Source organism: Tamandua tetradactyla, chromosome 13 (assembly GCF_023851605.1).
Source record: "Tamandua tetradactyla isolate mTamTet1 chromosome 13, mTamTet1.pri, whole genome shotgun sequence".
NCBI lineage: Eukaryota > Metazoa > Chordata > Mammalia > Pilosa > Myrmecophagidae > Tamandua > Tamandua tetradactyla.
This window is the reverse complement of record NC_135339.1, coordinates 64851955-64879140: the sequence shown is the minus strand read 5'-3', so window position 1 is coordinate 64879140 and position 27186 is coordinate 64851955. Positions and strand designations below refer to the sequence as shown.

General features: G+C 37.5%; 1 protein-coding gene across 2 annotated transcripts in view; it reads right to left on the bottom strand.

The window, feature by feature from the left end:
• CNNM2 (cyclin and CBS domain divalent metal cation transport mediator 2) overlaps positions 1-26970 on the bottom strand; it is a 173749-nt gene extending 146779 nt beyond the window's left edge. For both annotated transcript variants that reach the window (XM_077125892.1, XM_077125893.1), the window contains exon 1: positions 25176-26970. In XM_077125892.1, coding sequence (XP_076982007.1) covers positions 25176-26796 — 1621 coding nt within the window. In that variant the 5' untranslated portion in view covers positions 26797-26970. The remainder of the gene's footprint in view (positions 1-25175) is intronic.
• Positions 26971-27186: the final 216 nt, after the last annotated feature.

Here is a 27186-nt window from a genome sequence, read left to right as displayed (position 1 = left end):
TAGGAGACCAATGTTTTCACCTGTATATTTTCAGTCTTTTTTCTACAATTCTTCACTTTACTAGTATTTCCAAATATTTTAGAAATCCGAGTTAAATATTTAAAGTCATCACAATGTAAAACACTAAAAGATTAATATATTTTTCTAAAACCTAGAAACAATGGCATTCCAAATCAAAAGCTTTTGCCTGCCTGAATCTATTCACAACTTTAGAATACTGTGAAACATGGCTACTAAATATAAAACTGAACCTTTTACAGGTTTATTTTAAAACCCAGGAAGCTATAAAAGGATTATGGCATCCACGAAGCAGTAAGAAAATGATTAAAATGTATGCCAGAGACAGAATTACAAAACATGACTGGAGAATTCAAGGCAGTAAGTTTAAGTAACTATACACTAGGTTAGAATGAGCCAGATGTAGGAAAAAAATCAGTTCTTTCATAGTTCATACTTCCTATCTCACCAACATTTACGTGAGCAAAAAATTCTGGCATTTGGTGAAGTTATTCAATAAAGATGCAGAACTGTATTTTAAAGAAAAAAATAGATATTAATATATTAAGTATGGCATGGATTTCTCAGAACACGACATTACTTCCTCCAAGTTGGTACCTTATATAAGCATGGTGTAGGGTTTTTCTCCTTATTTGAAAAGCAAACAGCTGGAAAATAAGTACTATGTCAAAGTCCACAGCCCTTTCTCAATGGTGCTTAATGTTCTATTCTGGTTGAAAATCAAAGTAGTTAAGTAACTCTTTCAGGCTATAGGAAATATTAAAAGCTCAGGACTGAAGCAGTAAGGCCTCATGGGTTTTCAATTATTAATGTACTCCCCCTAAGGCATAACCTCTCTTAATTTAGGAGTGAGGAATTTGGTATCAGATGAATTATACCAGCAGTAGAGAATGGACCTTTAAAAAAGTCTGGTATCAGATGAATTATACCAGCAATAGAGAATGGAACTTTTTAAAAAATGATACTTCACATGGAACAATGGCTACAAGAGCTTTAGAAAGTCCTGCCTGGTAGAAATTGCCACTACAAGAGACTTTCCTGGCAGTATAGGTGTTCAATTAGTATCAATAAATGTATCTAAAGTACCTCTAAAGGCAAAACAGAAAAAGTCATGACAACAAAATAATATATATGGCCAGGAATCCTAAGATCCAGCCAAACTGAATTCCTCAAAATTCTCCCAATCACATCTTTTCTGATTCTATGCCTTTCCCACTACTGTTCTCTCCAACTGGAATGCTTCATCCTTCACCTCTGCCTTCGGCCTCCTTTGTGACTTCTCTAAGAACACTTCCATCTTCTCACTCCTAGAGCACTTCATAACATTCCCTGCAGTACCACTTAACAGTCTGTCTTTTTTATACCTACAGGCAGGACGTTTCCCCTATGTTCATTGAGGACATGAAAAAGGACTAAATAGCTTTCTATTTTCTACACTGCCTTGCACATTACAGATCAAATATTTACGGAACTGGGTGCACGGGTAGCTCAGAGGGAGAATGATGGCCTGCGTCGCAGCAGACCTGGGTTCAATTCCCGGCCCATGCATCCCAACCCCAAACATAAATATATATAAATAAACAATTTCATATATAAACAAATATATAAAAATATATTATATAATATATATAAACTATATATATATTGTTTTAGGTTTTAGAAAAACGTATTCATCTTCTAATGGATCTTGAAGCCTAAGGAGAGGAGGGAGCATGGTGGGAAAGGAGGCTGACTGAATACAAAAGAAAATATAAAGAAATATATGCAAAAGAAAAAATAATACGTGCTTTGTACTTGCAAAAAAGGTACATTCCCTGTAAGGCAATACCATTTATATTACTGGTTATAGGTCACAAAGAGGCAAATGGAAATAGCACTGGATTAAGAATCAGGAAATCCAGGTTCTAGACCTAACTTGGTCACTAATTACACAACTGCTCTTGGGCAAAACACACTCATCTGGGAAATGAGACGTTTGAACTCGTTTCTCCACTATTTCTTCCTACCTCAAGCATCTATCTTTATGCTAGAATGGAATTTTTTCAAAATAAGAAGTTACAGACGGGAAGAATGAACGAAAATCACAGAGAACAGCAAAGAGAATTATCTAGATAGGTGGTATTTGAGTATAGAAGTAGCAATTTAAAGATTAAAGAGAATTAAGATATATGAGGTCTTAATTATAGGACATAAATTGTAAGCACTATGAGATCAGAGATCAGCAAAGAATATATCAGAAGAAAATCTGATTTTAAATAGGCATTAAAGATTGAACAAAGTTTTAGGTGGGCAGAACAAATGCCCTTTAAGATAAGAATGTGAACAGAGGTGTGTTAACCACTGTGTGTGTGTATGTGTGTGTAACACACTTATACATATATAGCACATATATATACATGCATACACTAATACATATGTATGTATTATACGCATGTAATACAAATATGCAATTATGAGATTACCCCTTTTAGACAGAAGGTACAAATTTGAGCTGGAGCCAGACTATGAAGAGTCTGGATTCTATACAGTAGGGATTGGGTAACTCTCGAAGGTTTTTATATATCCCCCCTAAATAATTTAGAAAACACAGATATAAAAATCAGTACTATTTTATTATTAAAACTTTGGTGTAGTGCCTACCTTTTTTTTTACTGTAGATGTTAAAACATAATTTCCTGATGTTAAGAACTTTATGTCACTTTAAATACCTGCACATATGATTTGCTTAACCATTCCCCAATACTAGACTTAGAGTTGTTTATAATTTTTTTGCTATTTTAAAAAATATTCAGATGAGCAGCATCTGTGTTCTAAGTTCTTAGATGCATCTCTGATTATTTCCTTAGATCAGATTTCTGAAAGTGGAGCTACTAGGGAAAAGGATATGTAAAAAGTATCAGATTCTTCATGCATACAGCCAAATTGCTTTCTATGAAGATTATGCCAATTAGCACTCCCCTCAGAATTATAAAATAGTATTTGTCTCAATAATATTCACTTCAAACATTCCACAATATTCATTGAGTACCTATGTGCCAGGCCCTGTGTGGGTCCCTAAGGATATAGCTGTAAACAAATCTACAAAAGTCCCTGCCCTGCCTTCACAAAGAGCTTACATTCTGATGGGAGAGGCAAACAAACAAAAAGATAAGTAAGCAAAAGATGAAAGAGGAAAAACAAAGAAGAGAAGGCAGATAAGAAGTGTTATAGGGGAGGGGTTGAAATTTTAGACAGGAAGCCATGGATAGGCTCACTGAAGCACTGATATTTGAGTAAAGACCTGAAGGAAGGAAGGGAGCAAGCCATAAAGCTCTCTGGGAGGAGGGCATTCAGGTGGAGGGAATAGGAACTGCAAAGGCCCTGACGCAGGAGCATGGCTAGAGTGGCTGGAGAATCAGCCAGGTGGCTAGTGTGGGTGGAAAAAAAGCCAGGGGCAAGTAGAAAGAGATGCAGTCAGAGAAGCGGTTCACACCTCATGAGACCTTGATAACTGTACATTACCATTTTTCCATTCTGGTATTTTGATAGGTAAAAAGACAATATCTTATTATTTTAATTATGGGTCTTTGACAACAAAACTTTGTAAGATGAAAGTTATTTTTAAGGAAGATCAACCTGATGGGGGTATACTTGATGAAGCAGGCAGAAGAAAGAAAGGAAACAATCTTGAAAGCTTTATAATAATCCAGAGACATTCATTCATTCATTCATTTAAAATGCATATATAGATCACCTAAAACATAGTAGACACTGAGCTAAGCACAAATAAAAGAGGCTAAGCACTGTGGTAGGTGCAGAGAAACCAAAAAGTATGAGGCATTTGCAAAATAAATCAACTAAATTTGGTGACAAGATACAGGTAAAAGGAGTATAAATTTATATGTATTACAAGTTACTTGAATATAGAAAACATATTAATTCATTGTCGCACCCCCCCCACTACAGTTTGTTGAACATTATTATGATGCTCAATAAATGGTTAATGGATTAAAGATGAGTCAAAAAAAAGTTTTCTCAAATTGGAAAAGAACCATCAAAGGTAGAAATGAGAACAAAATCTTGGGGAGTGCTCAATTAGAAATGGAAGGAAGAAACTAAGAAGATAAAAGGAAGGGGTCAGAAAAACAGGAGGAGAAAGAAGCTTGTGCTCTACAATGCCAGAGGAGCCAAGCTGGAGAGACTAGTTATTACCAAGGGCAGCAAAGTCAAGGAAGCTATGAACCATGATAACCAAGATCTGGGTTTGACAATAACACAAGACACTGGTTATGATAATGGGATGCCAGATTACAGATGATTAAAGATGAAGCCAAAAACAAGAAAAAGGAAGTAACCAGTTATTTTTTAAGAAATCTTACAGTAAAAAACAGAAAGGAAAAATAGACAGGTATTGATCCCCTATGACATAGAACTCTTCCAGAAATGCCTACATTAGCCTTTGAACATGCAGTGAAGCTAAGTCTTAAAGAAGTATTTTCAAAATTCAACCTAGTTGAGATTCGCAAACTAACAGTTTACTGAATGACTTCAGCATGTATGAAAAAGGCACAAAATCTTCAAATAAGCTACTAATATCTGATTGTTAAGTGGTTTAAGAAGTGATAGATTTTTTTGAAAACCACCTGGAGTAATAACTGCTGGTTTGTTGGATATTTAGCTGATGTGAAACAAGTCAGCTTACATCAAGTAAATTCCTTTTTTCTTTTAGTTTCAGTCTTTGTGATTCCTGTTAGAAGCTCTTCTCAAACATACACAGATACCTACCTGCTTCATTCATATTTAAGAGTATGGCACTAAAATGTCAGATGGAAGTTCTGAGTCAACTGATAAGCTTCACTATAGGGTAAGCAGGACAAAACTCTTGTGTGCATTGGACTGCTTAAGAGCAATACTGTTTGCAAGTAAAGCAAACATCAATTTATCTTCCTAGAATGCTTAGTTTGCTCAGGTAGCTAGCAAAGAGGCAAAATCCATTGTCATTATTTTGTCATTTTAAAACAGACTTTAGGAAAGGTGCCTAAATAACAGATAAATCATCCTATAATCTGTTAAGTATATTTCTGAGTATATTCAAAAACAGAAAGAAAAATCACAACTTTCTATTTGTCTGAGAATATGTGTAATTTTGAGGGGAGAGGTGCATGGTCCAGGAATAGAACCTGGGTCTCCCTCATGGAAGGCGAGCATTCTACCACCGAACCACCTGTGCACCCCAAGAATATGTATAATTTTATAGGAGTATAAGCAATCCAAATAAGTACTCTGACTTAAAATTAAAAGGTCTTTTTATTTTAGCAAAACATATAAAAGTTTGGAAACTGACCTTCAGGCATGGGTGGTCCTTATTTCTTTTGTCTCCTTTGAAAAATCATGTATGGATTTACAGTGATGATTTCTACAGACAAATGGAAACACAGTTTCCAGAATCTCAATGTCTCTAAATGAGAGGTATCTGGGGATTACAGCTTTATGGTAAAAATATAAATCTAGTTGAAACTCAACTATTTTACCAGTTTAATCAGGACTATCACACATCATCAAAAAGTTTCATTCCAGGCAGGCCAGATACAAATCTAAACAAATTAGATTTGTCACCTAATAACATGTTTTGAAAACAAAGGCAACCAAAAACCTGAACGCCTTTATTTTACACTCAAAATTAATTTCACTAAGTGGTTTTGTACACACATATATACACAACCACAATTCCTATGGGCTTTAAAATATTTTCATTTTTTACTCCAAACACTACTGGACTCAGATGAGAAAAAAATGGCACAAACAATGGCTAAATTATGGATAAAACAGTCCACATTTCCCAAAGAAAAAAGGGTGAATTTCACCTAAATAGACTGAATAAACAGCTATTATCACTAGAGCAATAAAACATCTTGGCTGCTCAGTAATCAACTCCACAGGGACTAAATTATTCCTGTCAAATCTTCTTAAAGCAAGGAGGTACACTAATGCAAAAGGAAACAAGTCTTGAAAGAGTTGAGAGCTTGTCGCTTTATTCTAGCTTGTTTTTCATTTTAATTTTACTTCTTCAAACTTGCTCAAATATTTCCACCTCTTGCATGACTCTAGGAACTGTATCTAAAAAGAAGTTTCAAAATACCCAGACTCTCCAAGTCCAGCCCTTTGTTTTATGATTGCAGATGGGCAAATAGAAAACCTGAGGCTTTGCACACCCCCATAAAGATGAGATGATGCTGTCATTGCTAGCACGGGAAGATGTTCTCCCTCTAGAATACCTACTTTTCCACATCCACTACACACAAAAAAGAATAGTTCATTTTGTCTCTTCTGGTTGCCTGGAACCCCAAAACCTCCACCATCATGCTGAAGATGGCATTATGAAATGGAGAGTGACTGAAAGTCAGGGTTTTTTCTAGTCTCTGCAAAACCTACCCAAACAAAAAGACTGCCAAGATGTCCTGGAGAAGAAAAGCACCACAAAACCATTCAGATACTAGGAAAACAGTCTTTTCTGTGCTCATCTCCTAGTCCCAATCTCTAGAATGATACAAAGCTATACTAAATATTAGATTTAAACATTAACTTTTAGTCTCCCAAGTTCCAACCAACTAATTTTTTTGTCCCCTTGACTAACAAATTTCATACAGCCTGTTCTCTCTTGACCTACATCTAATGTAAGAAAGAACTCTTTCCTATCAAATTCAATTTCCTATCAAATTTACTGAAGAATAACAATGACAATGACCAATTCACTCTCTACAAGAAAACAGCAAGCAAAAACGCCTACATTTTGATCAAATGAACCACTATAATCAAATGAAACATATAAACTTAAGATAAACCCAACGAATTCACATGTTTTTAAAAAGTATTTTTTCTATTTTAAGAACCAATTATTCTGGGAATGTAAAATGGTGCAACCAGTGTAGAAAACAGTTTAGAGTTTCCTCAAAAAGTTAAATAAGAATTACAAAATAGCCCAGAAATTCCATTCTTAGGTATATATCCCAAAGAATTAAAAGCAGGACTCAAACAGGATACTCGTAATATCAATTATCATAACAGCATTATCCGCAATAGTCAAAACGTAGAAAAAACCCAAGTGTCATCAACAGCTAAATGAATAAGCAAAATGTGGTGATATACACCTTGGAATACTGTTCAGCATAAAAAGGAATAAGGAGGACTTCCTGGAAGATGGCGGCTTAGTAAGACGCGCGGATCTTAGTTTCTTCTCCAGGACACCTACTAGGGGAGTAGAAACGATACAGAAAGTGCCCAAAGCCACAACAGAGATAAAAAAGACAGCGTACCCCATCCTGGAACGGCTGGCTGGCTGAGAGAAGCAGCTCGGGTGAGATCGCCGAGGCGCGCGGGCCTTACCGGGCGGGGTGGCAAGCGGCCGGAGTTACTCCCTTCCCCCTTCCCGGGCCGGCTGGGAGAATTGGAGAGGCGGTCCCCTGAAACCAAGGCGACTGGCGCCCACACCACGCGCAGCCCCCGGACCAACTGAGAGAATTGGATCGGAAACCCCCAGGCCGCGGAGAACGGTGACGGGTGGGGGAGGCCCCTTCCAAACCCGTGACTCCCGGGGAACGTGCACTCTCTCGGGCGGGCCGCTGCCGCTGGCGCCCTCCCGCCACGCTTGTTGCCCAAGGCCGACTAGGAAATTCGGACGGGCTCTTTCCCTGGCTGCGGCGACCAGCAACCCTCCCTGCGTTCAGACCCCGGGCCGGCTCAAGCCGTTTCGGCTAGCGAACCCCCAGGACGGCGAGAGTTTTCCAAAGTTTAAGGTCCCACAGCACCTTTTACTGGTGGGACCCGCAGACAAACGGGTGCCACGAGCGCCACCTACTGGGCAGGATAAGAAAAACAGAACCCAGAGATTGCACAGAAAAATATTACAACCTTGCTGGGTCCAACACCAAGAGAAATCTGAATAAATGCCCAGACGCCAGCAGCAGAAGATAACTGTCCACGCTCAAAAGATTGAGAATATGGCTCAGTCAAAGGAACAAACCAATAGCTCAAATGAGACACAAGAGCTGAGACAACTAATGCTGAATATACGAACAGAAATGGAAAACCTCTTCAAAAATGAAATCGATAAATTGAGGGAGGACATGAAGAGGACATGGGCTGAACATAAAGAAGAAATAGAAAAACTGAAAAAACAAATCGCAGAACTTATGGAAGTGAAGGATAAAGTAGCAAACATAGAAAAAATAATGGATAGCTACAATGATAGATTTAAAGAGACAGAAGATAGAATTAGTGATTTGGAGGATGGAACATCTGAATTCCAAAAAGAAACAGAAACTATAGGGAAAAGAATGGAAAAATTTGAACAGGGTATCAGGGAACTCAAGGACAATATGAACCGCACAAATATACGTGTTGTGGGTGTCCCAGAAGGAGAAGAGAAGGGAAAAGGAGGAGAAAAACTAATGGAAGAAATTATCACTGAAAATTTCCCAACTCTTATGAAAGACCTAAAATTACAGATCCAAGAAGTGCAGCGCACCCCAAAGAGATTAGACCCAAATAGGCGTTCTCCAAGACACTTACTAGTTAGAATGTCAGAGGTCAAAGAGAAAGAGAAGATCTTGAAAGCAGCAAGAGAAAAACAATCCATTACATACAAGGGAAACCCAATAAGATTTTGTGTAGATTTCTCAGCAGAAACCATGGAAGCTAGAAGACAGTGGGATGATATATTTAAAATACTAAAAGAGAAAAACTGCCAACCAAGACTCCTATATCCAGCAAAATTATCCTTCAAAAATGAGGGAGAAATTAAAACATTCTCAGACAAAAAGTCACTGAAAGAATTTGTGACCAAGAGACCAGCTCTGCAAGAAATACTAAAGGGAGCACTAGAGTCAGATACAAAAAGACAGAAGAGAGAGATATGGAAAAGAGTGTAGAAAGAAGGAAAATCAGATATGATATATATAATACAAAAGGCAAAATGTTAGAGGAAAATATTATCCAAACAGTAATAACACTAAATGTCAATGGACTGAATTCCCCAATCAAAAGACATAGATTGGCAGAATGGATTAAAAAACAGGATCCTTCTATATGCTGTCTACAGGAAACACATCTTAGACCCAAAGATAAACATAGGTTGAAAGTGAAAGGTTGGGAAAAGATATTTCATGCAAATAACAGCCAGAGAAGAGCAGGAGTGGCTATACTAATATCCAACAAATTAGACTTCAAATGTAAAACAGTTAAAAGAGACAAAGAAGGACACTATATACTAATAAAAGGAACAATTAAACAAGAAGACATAACAATCATAAATATTTACGCACCGAATCAGAATGCCCCAAAATACGTGAGGAATATACTGCAAACATTGAAAAGGGAAATAGACTCATATACCATAATAGTTGGAGACTTCAACTCACCACTCTCATCAAGGGACAGAACATCTAGACAGAGGATCAACAAAGAAATAGAGAATCTGAATATTACTATAAATGAACTAGACTTAATAGACATTTATAGGACATTACATCCCACAACAGCAGGATACACCTTTTTCTCAAGTGCTCATGGATCATTCTCAAAGATAGACCATATGCTGGGTCACAAAGCAAGTCTTAACAAATTTAAAAAGATTGAAATCTTACACAACACTTTCTCGGACCATAAAGGAATGATGTTGGAAATCAATAATAGGCAGAGTGCCAGAAAATTCACAAATACGTGGAGGCTCAACAACACACTCCTAAACAACGACTGGGTCAAAGAAGAAATTGCAAGGGAAATTAGCAAATACCTCGAGGCGAATGAAAATGAAAACACAACATATCAAAACTTATGGGACGCAGCAAAGGCAGTGCTAAGAGGGAAATTTATTGCTCTAAATGCCTATATCAGAAAAGAAGAAAAGGCAAAAATTCAGGAATTAACTATCCATTTGGAAGAACTGGAGAAAGAACAGCAAGCTAACCCCAAAGCAAGCAAAAGGAAAGAAATAACAAAGATTAGAGCACAAATAAATGAAATTGAAAACATGAAAACAATAGAGAATATCAATAAGGCCAGAAGTTGGTTCTATGAGAAAATCAATAAGATTGATGGGCCCTTAGCAAGATTGACAAAAAGAAGAAGAGAGAGGATGCAAATAAATAAGATCAGAAATGGAAGAGGAGACATAACTACTGACCTCACAGAAATAAAGGAGGTAATAACAGGATACTATGAACAACTTTACGCTAATAAATACAACAATTTAGAGGAAATGGACGGGTTCCTGGAAAGACATGAACAACCAACTTTGACTCAAGAAGACATAGATGACCTCAACAAACCAATCACAAGTAAAGAAATTGAATCAGTCATTCAAAAGCTTCCTAAAAAGAAAAGTCCAGGACCAGATGGCTTCACATGTGAATTCTACCAAACGTTCCAGAAAGAATTAGTACCGATTCTCTTCAAACTCTTCAAAAAAATCGAAGTGGAGGGAAAACTACCTAATTCATTCTATGAAGCCAACATCACCCTCATACCAAAACCAGGCAAAGATATTACAAAAAAAGAAAACTACAGACCAATCTCTCTAATGAATACAGATGCAAAAATCCTCAATAAAATTCTAGCAAATCGTATCCAACAACACATTAAAAGAATTATACATCATGACCAAGTAGGATTCATCCCAGGTATGCAAGGATGGTTCAACATAAGAAAATCAATTAATGTAATACACCATATCAACAAATCAAAGCAGAAAAATCACATGATCATCTCAATTGATGCAGAGAAGGCATTCGACAAGATTCAACATCCTTTCCTGTTGAAAACACTTCAAAAGATAGGAATACAAGGGAACTTCCTTAAAATGATAGAGGGAATATATGAAAAACCCACAGCTAATATCATCCTCAATGGGGAAAAATTGAAAACTTTCCCCCTAAGATCAGGAACAAGACAAGGATGTCCACTATCACCACTATTATTCAACATTGTGTTGGAGGTTCTAGCCAGAGCAATTAGACAAGAAAAAGAAATACAAGGCATCAAAATTGGAAAGGAAGAAGTAAAACTATCACTGTTTGCAGACGATATGATACTATACGTCGAAAACCCGGAAAAATCCACAACAAAACTACTAGAGCTAATAAATGAGTACAGCAAAGTAGCAGGTTACAAGATCAACATTCAAAAATCTGTAGCATTTCTATACACTAGTAATGAACAAGCTGAGGGGGAAATCAAGAAACGAATCCCATTTACAATTGCAACTAAAAGAATAAAATACCTAGGAATAAATTTAACTAAAGAGACAAAAAACCTATATAAAGAAAACTACAAAAAACTGCTAAAAGAAATCACAGAAGACCTAAATAGATGGAAGGGCATACCGTGTTCATGGATTGGAAGACTAAATATAGTTAAGATGTCAATCCTACCTAAATTGATTTACAGATTCAATGCAATACCAATCAAAATCCCAACAACTTATTTTTCAGAAATAGAAAAACCAATAAGCAAATTTATCTGGAAGGGCAGGGTGCCCCGAATTGCTAAAAACATCTTGAGGAAAAAAAACGAAGCTGGAGGTCTCGCGCTGCCTGACTTTAAGGCATATTATGAAGCCACAGTGGTCAAAACAGCATGGTATTGGCATAAAGATAGATATATCGACCAATGGAATCGAATAGAGTGCTCAGATATAGACCCTCTCATTTATGGACATTTGATCTTTGATAAGGCAGTCAAGCCAACTCACCTGGGACAGAGCAGTCTCTTCAATAAATGGTGCCTAGAGAACTGGATATCCATATGCAAAAGAATGAAAGAAGACCCATATCTCACACCCTATACAAAAGTTAACTCAAAATGGATCAAAGATCTAAACATTAGGTCTAAGACCATAAAACAGTTAGAGGAAAATGTTGGGAGATATCTTATGGATCTTACAACTGGAGGCGGTTTTATGGACCTTAAACCTAAAGCAAGAGCACTGAAGAAGGAAATAAATAAATGGGAACTCCTCAAAATTAAACACTTTTGTGCATCAAAGAACTTCATCAAGAAAGTAGAAAGACAGCCTTCACAATGGGAGACAATATTTGGAAATGATATATCAGATAAAGGTCTAGTATCCAGAATTTATAAAGAGATTGTTCATCTCAACAACAAAAAGACAGCCAACCCAATTACAAAATGGGAAAAAGACTTGAACAGACACCTCTCAGAAGAGGAAATATGGATGGCCAAGAGGCACATGAAGAGATGCTCAATGTCCCTGGCCATTAGAGAAATGCAAATCAAAACCACAATGAGATATCATCTCACACCCACCAGAATGGCCATTATCAACAAAACAGAAAATGACAAGTGCTGGAGAGGATGCGGAGAAAGAGGCACACTTATCCACTGTTGGTGGGAATGTCAAAGGGTGCAACCACTGTGGAAGGCAGTTTGGCGGTTCCTCAAAAAGCTGAATATAGAACTGCCATACGACCCAGCAATACCATTGCTAGGTATCTACTCAAAGGACTTAAGGGCAAAGATACAAACGGACATTTGCACACCAATGTTTATAGCAGCATTATTTACAATTGCAAAGAGATGGAAACAGCCAAAATCTCCATCAACAGAAGAGTGGCTAAACAAACTGTGGTATATACATACGATGGAATATTATGCAGCTTTAAGACAAGATAAACTTATGAACCATGTAATAACATGGATGGACCTAGAGAATATTATGCTGAGTGAATCCAGCCAAAAACTAAAGGACAAATACTGTATGGTCCCACTGATGTGAACGGACATTCGAGAATAAACTTGAAATATGTCATTGGTAACAGAGTTCAGCAGGAGTTAGAAACAGGGTAAGACAATGGGTAATTGAAGCTGAAGGGATACAGACTGTGCAACAGGACTAGATACAAAAACTCAAAAATGGACAGCACAATAATACCTAATTGTAAAGTAATCATGTTAAAACACTGAATGAAGCTGCATCTGAGCTATAGGTTTTTGTTTTGTTTTGTGTTGTTTTGTTTTGATTTTACTATTATTACTTTTATTTTTTTCTCTATATTAACATTCTATATCTTTTTCGGTTATGTTGCTAGTTCTTCTAAACCAATGCAAATGTACTAAGAAATGATGATCATGCATCTATGTGATGATGTTAAGAATTAATGATTGCATGTGTAGAATGGTATGATCTCTAAATGTTGGGTTAATTTCTTTTTTTCCGTTAATTAAAAAAAAAAAAAAAAGAGAAGGGATAATTGGAGATGAAGGGATACAGACTGTACAACGGGACTGGATATAAAAACTCAGAAATGGACAGCACAATACTACCCAATTGTAATGCAATTATGTTAAAACACTGAATGAAGCTGCATGTGAGGTATAGGTTTTTTGTTTTTGTTTTTTTTGTTTTTTTTCTTTCTATTATTGTTTTAATTCTTATTCTGTTGTCTTTTTATTTCTTTTTCTAAATCGATGCAAATGTACTAAGAAATGATGAATATGCAACTATGTGATGTTATTGAGAATTACTGATTGTACATGTAGATTGGAATGATTTCTAATTGTTTTGTTAATTCTTTTTTTAATTAATAAAAAAAAAAAAGGAAAAAAAAATCATTTAACAATAAAATAAAAAAAAAAAAGGAATAAGGTTCTCATATATGCTACAGCATAGATGATACTTGAAAACATTATGCTAAATGAAATAAGCCAGACACAAAAGGACAAATATTGTATGATTCTACTTATATAAAAAATCTAGAATAAGCAAATTCAAAGAGACTGAAAGTAGATTAGAAATTACCAGCAGCTGGGGAGAAGGGAAATGGGGAGTTACGGTTTAATGGATACACAGTTTCTGTTTGGGGTAATGAACAAGTAGTATTGATAATAGATAACACAACATTGTAAATATAATTAATGCCACTGAACTGTAAACAGAATAACAGTTAAAATGGCATATTTTTTATTATATATGTTACCACAATAAAAATATAAAATAAAAAAATAAACAATTGTTCCTAATAAAGAATGGCAGAATGTAAAATCAATATATTAAAAATGAATTATATTTCTGTATATTGCAATGAACCATTTGAAAATGAATTTAAGAAAACAATTTACAGTTGTAAAAAAAATACTTAGGAATAAATTTAATCAAGGAAGTGCAATTTACTCAAAACTACAAAACATTGTTGAAAGGAATTAGAGAAGACCTAAACAAATGGAAACGCATCTACGGTCATGGATTAGAATACTTAATATCATTAAGATGGCAATGTTCTAAAAATCAATCTATAGAATCAATGCAATCTCTATTAAAATCCCAACTTTTTTTGCTGAAATTGACAATCTGATTCTAAAATTCAGGGGCATTAATAGCTAAATAATCTTGAAAAAGAGAAGAACAAAACTGGAGGACTCATATTTCCCAACTTTAAATCACTATAAAGCTACAGTAATTAAGACTGTATGGTACTGGCATATGGGCAGACATACAGATAAAATGAACAGAATTGAAAATCCAGAAATAAATTCATGCATCTATGGTCAATGAATTTTCAAAAAATGATGCTGAGGAAACTGGATATCCACATGCAAAAGAATAAAATTGGACCCTACCTCACACCATATACGCAGATTAACTAAAAATGGTTCAAAGACCTAAATGTAAGAGCTAAAACTATAGAACTCTTAGAAGAAAACACAGGTGTAAATCTTTGGATTAAGCAATGGCTTCTTAGATATGACATCAAAAGTACAAGGAACCAAAGAAAAAATTGATAAATTGTATTTCACCAAAATTAAAAACTTTCGTACATCAAAGGATGCTATCGAGAGATTTATGCAAGTCACATTCTGGTAAGAGTCTAATACCCAAAATATATAAATAACTCTTACAACTCAACAATGAAAAGATGAATAACCCAATCTTAAAAATGGGTAAAGAACTTGAACAGACATTTCTCCTAAGAAGACATAAAAATGGCCAATGAGCATACAAAAGAATGTTCAACATCATTAAGAAAATGCAAATCAAAACCATTATGAGATCCATTTCACACCAACTAGATGGCTATAATAAAGAAGAGAGCCCATGATAAGTGGTGAAGATATGGAAAATGTAGAGAAATTGGGACCCTCATATATTGCTGGTGGTAATGTAAAATAGTGTAGTCACTTTAGAAAACAGTATGGCAGTTCCTTAAAAGGTTAAACATAGTTTTGCCGAATGACCCCATAATTTCAATTTCCAGGAACATATCCAATAGAACTGAAAACATATGTCCACACAAAAATGTGTACCCCAATGTTCATAACGAAATTATTCACAATATCCAAAAGGTAGAAACTCACCAAATATCTATCAACTGAAGAGCAGATAAACAAAAATCTGGTTTATATATACAAAGGGTCATAAAAAGGAATGAAGTCCTGATACCTGCTACAACATGGATAAGCGATGAAAATATGCTAGATTGAAGAAGCCAGACACAAAAGGCTACTATTTTATGATTCCATTTATATGAAATGTACAGAATAAGCAAATTCATACAAACAGGAAGTAGATTAGTTGGTGCTCCAGGTAGGGAGTAAAAGGAATGGGAGTGACTGCCAATGGGTTCAAGGTTTCTTTGCGGGGTGATAAAAATGTTCTGGAATGAGTGAATAATAATGATTACATAACTTTGTGAATATACTAAAAACCAGTGAATTGTATACTTCAAAAGGTTGAATTTATGGTACGTGAATTATATCTCAGTATTTTTTTTTTAATAGGACCTTTTGTTTCTGCAGTAAAATGTCCCTCAGGAGAAATGGTATAAAATGAGTTCCTGAATATGAGCAAAGGTTAGTTTTCCAAAGATCAAAACCCATAATGTTCTCAGCATATTTGAATTTTTCCAGGTATATTATTGTACAAGGTTAACAAGGAGATTTTTGCCAAGACTGGCCAAGATCCCAGCCCCATCCTAACACATCAACCATTTTCATTTTTCCATGTTCCCTTCCAGTCCTTCTCTACACACACACACATTTTTTTTTTATGAAGAAGTCCTTTTATTGAACTTCTAAAAGCTGAGATTTTTTTGCTTAATGGCTTTTAAACAAAAGCTTGAGGTCTTAAAAATCTAATCTCTTTGTAAATAAAGTGATGTTTTACTCTATTTTTAAAAAATAGAACCTGGAAATGAGCTTTTCTTAGTATATAGCCAGGTGTTTGTTTGTTTTTTATTATAACAACAAACAAACATACATTCTTGACATATAAACATTCTATACATGATGTACAATCAATGGCTCACAATATTGTCACATAGTTGTATATTCATCACCATGATCTTTTTTTTGAACAGTTGCATCTCTCCAGCAAAAAATAAATAAAAAAGAAAAAACTCACACACACACACACACACTTTCACTTGAAAATAATCAGTGTAAGTTTTCCCTAAGTGCTACATGGCCTTCAAAATTGTCATTAAATGTTAACCAAATATTGATATCTATAATTTTCTTAACTCCTTCCCCATCATTACCTTGACATGCTAGATACTTATTTCCATTTTTGCAGTTTATACATACAACATGAGAAGCCAGGAAAGCTCTTCTCTTCTCTTGAATTGTATCTCTGAGTTAAGATTTCCAGGGAAAGAATAAGTAAACCAAAGGGTAGGAACATTTTTATGACTCTTGGTTTCCTTCCAAAAGAAGTACAAATTTACACTACTTAGTGTAAGTAAATTATATATACTAAGCAACACAAACTTAGTATATTAGACATTGCCATTTTTTACATTTTTAATGTAATCAATGTTAAAATATTTTCTCAAAATAATTAGAACTTCCTTTCTTCTTGAACCTTTGGTTAATCAAGTGAGACACAATCAGGTTTTCAAAATCCATGACCACTTATTCTATTTTGTTTAAATTCTCTTCTCTTTCAGTCACCAATAGTTAAGGAGGATGAAGATTTTTTTAACTCAATTCAATCTTTAGTCTAGAGAAAGACTATGAATGACCAAGAGTCTCCTGTAGAATCATTATAATAAAAATAAGGCTTAACTAAGCAGTAAGTGCCGGTACTGTTGGAAACATTTTTACATTCATTATCATATTAATTCTTACTAAGAACCCTGAGCTAGTAAATATCTCCAATTTTATTATGAAAAAAACCGAGGCTTAAGGAGCATAAATTACTTGTCCAGAGTAAATCCAGGAAAAGCACACTGTTCTTAATCTTTGCATTCACAGGTGGTATCCTCCCCAAAGTCTGTGAATTCAAAAAGGAATTTTCTCCCCTTTTGTGATTCAAGACACTATCTAGAGAGTGAAAAGCCAACCCACAGAATTGAAGAAAATATGCAAATTATATACCTGATATAAGGGTCTAGTTCTTATATAAAGAATTCTCTTACAGCTCTACAACAAAAAGACAAAACAATTGCCAATTTAAAAATGAGCAAAGTATTTGAATAGACATTTCTCCTAAGAAGATACACAAATAGCCAACAAAACACATAAAAAGATGTCATTAGCACTAGCCAGGGGAATGCAAATCAAAATCACAATGAGCTACCTCATTATACCCACTAGAAACTGGAACCCTGTACATTGCTGATGGGATTACAAAGTGTGCAACTGCTGTGGAAACCCCAGTCTGGCAACTGTTAAATAAGTTAAACAGAGAATTTCCATATGACCCAGCAATTCCACTCCTGGGTAATATACCCAAAAGAAGTGAAAACAAGTGTGCAAACAAACACTTGCAGATGAATGTTTAAAGCAGCATTATTCACAACAGCCAAAAAGTAGAAACAACCCAAATGTCCATCAACATATGAATGGATAAGCAAAATGTGTTATGTCAACACAATGGAATATTATTCAGCAATAGAAAGGAAATATTGATACATGCTACAACGTAGGTGAACCCTGAATATGCTAAGTGAAAGAAGCCAGACACAAAAGGCCACATATTGTATGATTCCATTCATACAAAATATACACAAAACAGGCAAATCCTTAGACACACACAAAAAGATTAGTAGTCGCTAGGGGAGAGGGGGGAATGGGCAGTGACTGCTTAATGTGTATGAGGTTTCTGTGCTGGTTTGAAATGATGTATGGACCCTAGAAAAGCCATGATTTAATCCTAATCCCATTTTGTAAAGGCAGCTGTTTCTTCTAACCCCTATTCAGTAATGTATGTTTGAAACTGTAATTAGACTGTCTCCCTGGAGATGTGATTTAATCAAGAGTGGTTGTTAAACTGGATTAGCTGGAGGTATGCCTCCACCCATTTGGGTGGGTCTTGATTAGTATCTCAAGTCCTATAAAAGAGGAAACATTTTGGAGAATGAAAGAGATTTCTGAGAAAGCAGAGAACAACACAGCCACAAGAAGCAGAGAGTTTACCAGCCAGTGACCTTTGGAGATGAGAAAGAAAATGCCTCCTGGGGAGCTTCATGAAACAGGAAGCCAGGAGAAGAATCTAGCACATGATGCCATGTTCGCCATATGCCCTTCCAGATGAGAGAGGAACCCTGACCGTGTTCACCATGTGCCTTTCCAGATAAGAGAGAAACTCTGTGTTTGCCATGTGCCCTTCCACTTGAGAGAGAAGCCCTGAACTTCATCGGCCTTCTTGAACCAAGACATCTTTCTCTGTATGCCTTAGATTGGACATTTCTATAGACTTGTTTTAATTGGGACATTTTCTCAACCTTAGAACTATAAACTAGCAATTTATTAAATTCCCCTTTTTAAAAGCCATTCCGTTTCTGGTATATTGCATTCCGGCAGCCCCCAAACTAGAACAATTTCCATTACAGATGATGAAAAAAGTTCCAAAACTTGACAATGGTGATGATTACCCAACATTATGACTGCTTAAAGCACAGAATTATATCTTTAAAATATTTAGAATAGTACATGTTATGCTATATGCTATATATGTATTTGATGACAATTAAAAAAAGGAAAAAGAAACATTCTCACCTTAACCTAACAGGAAGGGAAATTAACTATGGAGAAACAAGGATTTCATCATCTTTAAAGTATTATTTGTGATCAGTGGTAGCACTAAGGGAGGGAAGGGTTTCATACACCCATTATCTCCATCACTCCCTAAACTAGCCTATATAAACAAATGATGTAAAAGGGTGCTTTCTATTATATTAATTCCCTAACACTCCTTTCCAAAGCTTGTCAACCCTGAACTCACCGTATATAGACATTCTGGAGTTATGAGCATATGTGACGTTGAAAAAAAAAGAATGCTTCTTATTGTTTCTCCTATTCACTATTGGTAGGATTTGGCATTTGTTGTTTGTGTGTTCTGAGAAAAAGAGAATGGAAAGACAATACTAAAATTATATTCAATTCTAGTCATCCATTTCCATGTTTTTAAATAAATATTCTTTATATACCAAGAAAATCTTCCTGGAATTGCAGTTTACTACTAATAAAATATAGGCATTTAAAGGAAAGGGCTCTTTTGAAAGAAATATACTCCTTTATAAGTAACTACAGTAAGCATCTAATTAAGGGTTTGTTTTTAAAGTTTAAGTAGTCTAAGCAAACAGAACCATAAAATATCATGTGGGCTCAAAGTCTATTTAGTGGGTTTTTCTGGTTCATGATACTTTAAATTGTGCTTGGATTTGCAAATAATTAAAATTAACTAACCCCTTACAATAGTTTGGAATGCTTCAAAACATAAATAATTCCGAGGGCCATGGGTTGGGGGGGGCAGCTAGTGTGTAATCGCCATAAAACCAAGAGAAAAAGCAGAACAAGATCCTTTCCTGTTTTGTCCAGATCATACGAAGTCAGAGCCAGTATGCAACTATAGTCTCTCTTGACCTAAAGGTCTATGTTCAGGCTTCAGTGACCCTATTAATACAAATGACCTCCAAAAATCAGGAATGATGCGCTGTAGACCTTAGTCTTTGTTATAAAAACTTGATAAAAGGCAAAAAAAAATGCATGAATGATAACCTTCAAATGTTTCAACAGCTATTTCAATGGAAATTTTACATACCTATACTACAAATAGAAATAAAAAGAGCCAAAAAAATTTCAACACAGTCCCATATCAAATCATCACTACTCTCATCAAAAACCAAACCAAAAGGAAAATTTACCATTAAGGGATATCTAAAATTAGATTTAACAATAAAAAAAATACCTTATATTTAACTACTTCAGACTTCAAGCAATCTAGATATCAAAACCCATTTCCAAAAATACCTAGACTGATCTTAGCAGAGTAAAAAACTCAATTAAAACTTAGCTAAAATAAAAAATAAGATAAAATGAGTTCACACTCAGACTTAAATTCTATATAACAAAATGCCTCTCAAAGATTATTTAAATCCAGGATACATAAAATATTGACATCGAAATCACAAGACAAATAAAAACCAACGGCAAACCTGAATATTTGTTTTTCAAATTATGCAGCTATCTTTAACTCTGAATAATCTGAGACCAAAGGGCAAGCCTGGTGGAGTGGAAGGAACTTCAATCTAGAAGTCAGGGACATTAGTTAGATCTAGTCTGGTTGATGCTACTAGCTAGGTGAGTATCCCTAAGCAAGTTTACTTCTCTGCTCTTTCTTAGGGTTTACTTTCCTTATTTAAGAGGCTGACTAGATCAGTGTTTCCTAAACTCACTTAACTATAAGAATCACCTCACAGTAATTCTTAGCAGTATAGACTCCAAGGTTCCTTTCCTGGAGCAGTTCAGGAGGTCTCTGAGTGAGCCTAGGGCCTTCTTCTTAATATAAGCCCCCAAATTTCCATCATCTGGTAAATTTGGGGAACACTGAACTAGATGATCCCTGAGCAGCCTTCCAGATCTGACTCTACACTATGTGGATATTTCATAATGATGTTAGGCATGCAAAATGAGAATAGTTTAATATATTCTATGGTCCAAAAATAATAAGCACACAAAATCATAAAAACAAATAAACCTACTCTTCACGACACCATGTACATCTTTAAACACCAATAAAAACATCTAGGCAAGTAGCACACTTTGTTGGTAAGGAAAAAAGTGTTTAATATTAAACTCTGCACATTAATATGGAAAGATTTATTGAATTATAGGAATAGAGAATTGTATACCTATTGTTTTCAGTGAAAATTGTACATCACATTTTTCCCTTAATTATTTTCTTAAAGAACAGCATCATCTGATAATCCCACCCATTTCTAGCTGAGTAAAAGCTTAAAAAGAGCTTGGTTAAGTCCCTAGAACCTGTAAACCAGAGTGCTCTGCAATACTGGAATGCAATTGTTGAAAAGCTAAAAGAAAGAGAAAAAAACCAAACAATAACTGGCTACTGATTCTTCGCATTCACAGATTGGTTGGCTAAGAGTCCACCATCTTTTCTCAGGAAGGTTCTGTCAGGTATATGAGAGCCTCTGGTGTGATTTTTGCTCACAAAGATAGCAACATTTAATTTAGCTTTTCTCATCCTCTACACTATTTTGCTTTAGACAGGTTTGCTAAGATTCCTATAAAACTCTAGTAGGATTTACTGAGCTTATTCTCTTATTTAGATTAACTATAAAACTAATTTAAAAGAGAAAGACATTGCAAGGAGTACAGAAGGGCAGAGTTATAAAGAATGCTCATTAGAAACTCACTGTTAACTAGGTGGCTTAAAAAATATAAATAAAACAAGATTAAAACATAAAACTCAGTTTGAGTAACCCTTCCAAGAAAAACAGTCAAGAAAATAAGACTGAGACATTAATATAAGTTTTAGCTATAAGAAAAAAGGTTATGAGCAGTTGATTAAAGTAGCATACCAATACACTGTAATGTCAGTATAAAACATTTACAAAATGAATCTTGATGTTTTGATAAGCAAAAACTAGAAAGAGAATTCTTTAGATTTGGGATACTAGCCAAAAACAGAGGATTTAATTGCGAAAATTGAAACACCAGCTAATATGCCCATCGCAGAAGCACTGGGTTTAAAGCCATATATATGTTTGAATTCATTTTTGTGTCTGTCACCCCATAGGCTGTGAGGCAGTGCTTGATAAAAAACTAAACCTCATACTCAGTAAAACATAAATATGAAATCAGGATCAAGGAGATCCCTATAAAATAGTGATTAAGAGCTCAATTTCTAATGCTAGACAGACCTGAGTTAAAACCCCAAATCAACAATTTACTATGTGACCTTGGACATGTAATTTAACCTAAGCCTCAATTTCCTTATTTGGAGATAGTACCTCATTCAGCCATATTTACATTTCAACAAGTTGATTTATGTAAAGCACTCAGTGCCAGTACCTGACATATAGAAAGTAAGTTAGTAATAATAATAACAACCATATGCTAACTGTGGAAAATTAACCATTTTCCAACCTCAAGTTTAACCAAGAGTTTCCTGGAGGCCAAGCAAAAAGTTCTAATCATTAGAAAATAAAAATATGCACATATATAAATGTAGCTTTTACTTTCTTTCCAAGTAGCAGAACCTTTCTATTCCTCCCTCAGTAAAGAGTAACTCAGACTAATTATGTACAACTATATACAAGAAAGGCTTCAGCACAGACGTTCTTAAGGTTAATTCTCAAGAAGATCTGGATTCATGATCTAATCAGTTGGGGGAGTTACAGCTGGTACTGTAGGGTCTGTTTGATTAGTTTTTGTGTTTTGGGAAATGCAGACGTTAAAGGAAGGAGATAAAGAACAAACCTTCAAACCATCACACACATTGTTCACATTATTTCATAACTGAACTAGAAAATGAAGAAAAATAATGAGATGAAATATTATAATTACACACACAAAAAGAACGAACACAGATGAAAGTAGGGTTAAAATAACCAAGCTCATCAAAAAAAAAAAAAAAAAGGATTCAGGAAAGGAGAGATAAAAAATCAATCATTCCTATGGTTTAGGTAACAAACAACACCCTCTTCACCCTTTTAAGATCATGACCAAACTTCCCATTTGCCACCATCTTTGCCCACTCTTTTGAACGTACGCTAACTTGAATTACCTTTAGCTTGTACTACCTTCTTAACTAAATACATCATTCTAGGCAAGGGCTAAAATAAAATCTTGTACTGTATTACTCTTCTGGAATTCATGGGAAAATATTAGTGATTCAATTATTTAAAGCATATATTTCAAAGAAAATACTGTGAACAAGGTAGGTACCCTGGAAAAAAAAGTTCCTCATAAAAATAAATCAGGCATAGGAAAATTGTTCAAGGACCATCAAAAACAAACTTCCAAATAACATAAATTTTGAATAGGGGCAGGATTAATGAGCAATAAGGTGAAGAATTAACTTCTCAAAGAAAAATATACAGAAATGAAAAAAAAAAGACTTCAGGAGGGAATACAAATAAGGGTTATCAATTCACAGATGACGTGAAAATTCTGAATAATAAAAAATTACAATGAATTCTCTGTACCAATAAGGAAATTTAGCAATAGAAAGACAAAGTATTTCAAAGGCATTTTCAAGCACTTAAAAATATATTTCTGTATTTCAGATATCACTGTAAAATGAATAAAAAAGGAAGAGTCTGGTTAGAAGCTCTAATTAACAACTTAGCAGTGAAATAATGGCACCCCCCAAAAAAAGCTTTGTCACCCAGAGATAATGGACATTTTCTTTTTACTGTTTAAGAAAAAGAATTTCATTCTGCTTTTAAATGCAAATTACCAGCCTCTGAAGCACAGTCTGCCCTATTCCTTTATCTGAAAATTACTGCAATGTGATCCTGTTCTACAGAGAACACCATTCAGCAAGAAAATGGAATTAGGACAACCACACACTATGAACATGCTCAGATAATCACATCAGTGAGCTGTCACCAAGCTGCCATGTGACCTTTTTCAGTAAGGAGGACACTATGGTGATCAAAAATGTATTTGAAGAAGGAAAACTTAGTTGTGATGGGCTATCAGTTCATTAAAGGCTATATACACATTTCAGTAGTGTTCATGCATTTCTCAGTTTTCAAATGACAACACTACCTATTTACTGGAGACTTTAAAGGGCAGAATTTCAGTAGTAACAATATGAGTTGCTATTTACCTGGTCATTACATGGTAAAACAAACAAAAAATACCACAATGCAAAAAAGATGAGCAAATCAGACTCTGCATTTCTCTTTCCTGTTAATTATCCTGGAACAGTGAGAGTTGACTTGAAGACATACTTCAGTTTAATTTACCAGTTGATCAAGGTTAAAAAGAACAGTTTTTCATTGTAATGACTCAAGAAATAAATAAAACATAATTAATAGAGGGAGTCGTCCCGTTGTTAAAGGTTCAAGCTTCCTGCCAAAACCACACTCGGTTGGGGAAATTTTGTTTGTTGTTTGAGGTAAAGTTAAACAAACAGTGATGAAAGTTAGACAAGACATAACCTCATAAGAGGTTAACTTACCTCTAGTCTTTCCAAACTACATACTAATAACTGACCTCTAATTTGAAAAAAAAAGTCTCCATTCCAGTAAAGCAAGCCACATACAAATGACTGCAATTTTTTTGGTGGTACCCACCTTACCCGACCCCACCCCACCTCAAAGACAGATCTCAATCTTCCCTATGGGTGGCCAGACAACCAGAAACAGAAGGAACAGAAAATGCACTTCCAACCTTTAAAAACAATGACAGTGTAGATGTTTAAGGAGGCAGCATATGACTGTATTGGGTTTAGAAAAACGATCTGTTTCTCAAATGCCTGCCATTAGAACATGTCAACCAAATGGCACCGCAAGTCATTAGGCGGCCCCTACTTTCACCCACCCACTCAGAACCCAGGCAATCAACGCAGCAGACCCCTCAAGACCTGAGGCCCCCGAGGTAGGGGTGGGGGAGGGGAGTATGGGGCAGAGAAATTACTTAGCTGCTTTCTGATATGGGAAAAAGCAAGTGATAGCAGTCCCGTGCTTTTTAAGGAAGCCGGAGAGCGTTTACTCATTCTACCCATCCCCAATTCCACCGCAGCCTTTCAACTCTACAATTAAGAGAAGAAAGAGACATTCCAGTCTGTTCGCGTTGGGAGGGATGGGGGGCGGGGGAGCGGATTGGTCAGAGGGGAAAGGACTCAAGTAGGGAGGAGGATGGAGAAAGAAAGAGCAAGCCAAAAAATAAAAGGAAGACCAAAAATCTCCCACCTTTCTTAAATTCTTCCAGCATAGCGTCCAACTTGGTGTCATTGAAAACAAAGTGCAAGGGGTGGTTATAAAATTTGGTGATGGTTTTCAGGGGCGTACAGTCATCCGGATCCACGAAGGCCAAGTCTTTGACGAAGAGGAGGTCCACGATGTTGGAGCGCTCGCCCTCAAACACTGGAATGCGGGTATAGCCGCTCTCCATGATCTCCGACATGGTGTTGAAGTCCAGGATGGCTTCGCCGGTGATCATGAAGCAATCCCGGAGGGGCGTCATCACGTCCTCCACCGTCTTGGTGCGGAGCTCCAGCGCCCCTTGAATGATGTTCAGCTCCTCCTTGACGAGGTCGTTGTAGGGGTCGGTGACCCGGAGCATCTCCAGCAGTTTTTCCCGGTTGTAGACGGTGCCTATCTCCTGGCCCAGGACGCAGTCCAGCAGTTTGCTGACAGGGTAAGAAGCGGGGAAGGTCATCATCATGAAAAACTTGGTGAGGAAGATGGTGTTGGCCCCTACGGCCAGGCCGTGGCGCGAGCAGATGGCCTGGGGCACGATCTCCCCGAAGATGACGATGCCGATGGTGGAGACCACCACCGCCACGAGGCCCGAGCCCGCGATGTCGTCGAGCAGGATGGTGAGCGTGGTGTTGACCAGCACGTTGCCGAGCAGCAGCGAGCACAGCAGGTAGTTGCCCTGCCTGCGCACGGGCTCGATGCGCTTGGCGTAATTCTTCTCTTTCTCCGTGCCGCAGTTCTGCACGATGCGCAGCTCCATCGGGTCCAGGGCCATGAGCCCCAGATTGAGGCCGCTGAACATGCCCGACAGACACAGCAGCAGCGAGATGAAGATCACCTGCAGCCAGAAGGGCAGCAGGAACTTCTTCTCTTCGCCCACGATCATCTTGGTGTCCTCGCCGTCGTGGTAAATCCAGGTGGTCTCTGCCCACGGGGGCGGAGGGAGCCCGGCCACCCCGGAACCGCCCTTGCCTCCGACGGCACTACCCGCGGACCCTGGGCCGCCGGCGCCCAGGGCCGGCGTGGAGAGCGACGTGCACAGGTAATAGGACTTGCTCTTCTCCATCTTGCGCAACGGTTTGATCTCAATTTCGATGATGCCTGACGTGCGGCGGTTGAGGATGATGTGGGGCAAAATGATGATGTCTGAGGTGCGGATGCCGCAGCGCTGGGGGCCGCTGTCTGGCTCTGGCGGCGCGGGGCCCCCCAGCCCGCGCTCTCCGGGGCTGTGGCGCTGCCGCTCCTCCTCGGTAAATGCGATGCGCGACCACGTCTCGTTGTTGATGTTCTGCCCGTACACCCGCAGCTTGACCCGGGTCCGTTCGCTCACCCGCAGCGCCCCCCCTTCCATGAACGACACGTCGTCCGTGTCCTCCAACCTCAACCCGATGATCACCGTCTCCTCGTTCTCGCCCGCCGCTGTGCAGCCGCCCGCGCCGCAGCAGCAGGCCAGCAGGAGCAGCCACAGCAGCCGCCCGGCCGCTGCCTGCAGGACCCCCCGGCCGCGGGCGCTGAGGCTGCGGCGTGCGGCCATCTTCCAAGTGGGCAGTGCGGCGGCTACCTGCCCGCCCGCCATCTTTACTTCGGGTTCACAAGCGCCACAGCCAATCATAGGGTGGCTGCTCCAGCTGCGGCTTCATTCTTCCCACCCGACGGCGCGAAGCACAGGCACCGGCCCCTGGGCGAGACTGCAATGGAGCGTCCGTGCCCAGTGCTCAGCGGTCCGTCACCCTGACTGACTCTGACTCGGCCTCGGCCAGCTGAGGAGCCCCTAGGCTCGGGGGAGGGGCGGTGGGTAGGGAGGGGAGGGCCAGCCGCTCCCGCGAGAGGCAGGCGGGCGAGCCAACCGCGAGTGAGCGCCCGCCCTCCCAGCCAGGGGGCTGGAATGGGGGTGTGCCGGGGAGCGGCGCCGCAGACCAATGGCAAGATAAGTGGGTGGTCCTCCTCAGCACGCCAAGTTTCCAGCTGAAAGGCGCGTGACTCTTGTGTATGTGCGAAGGGA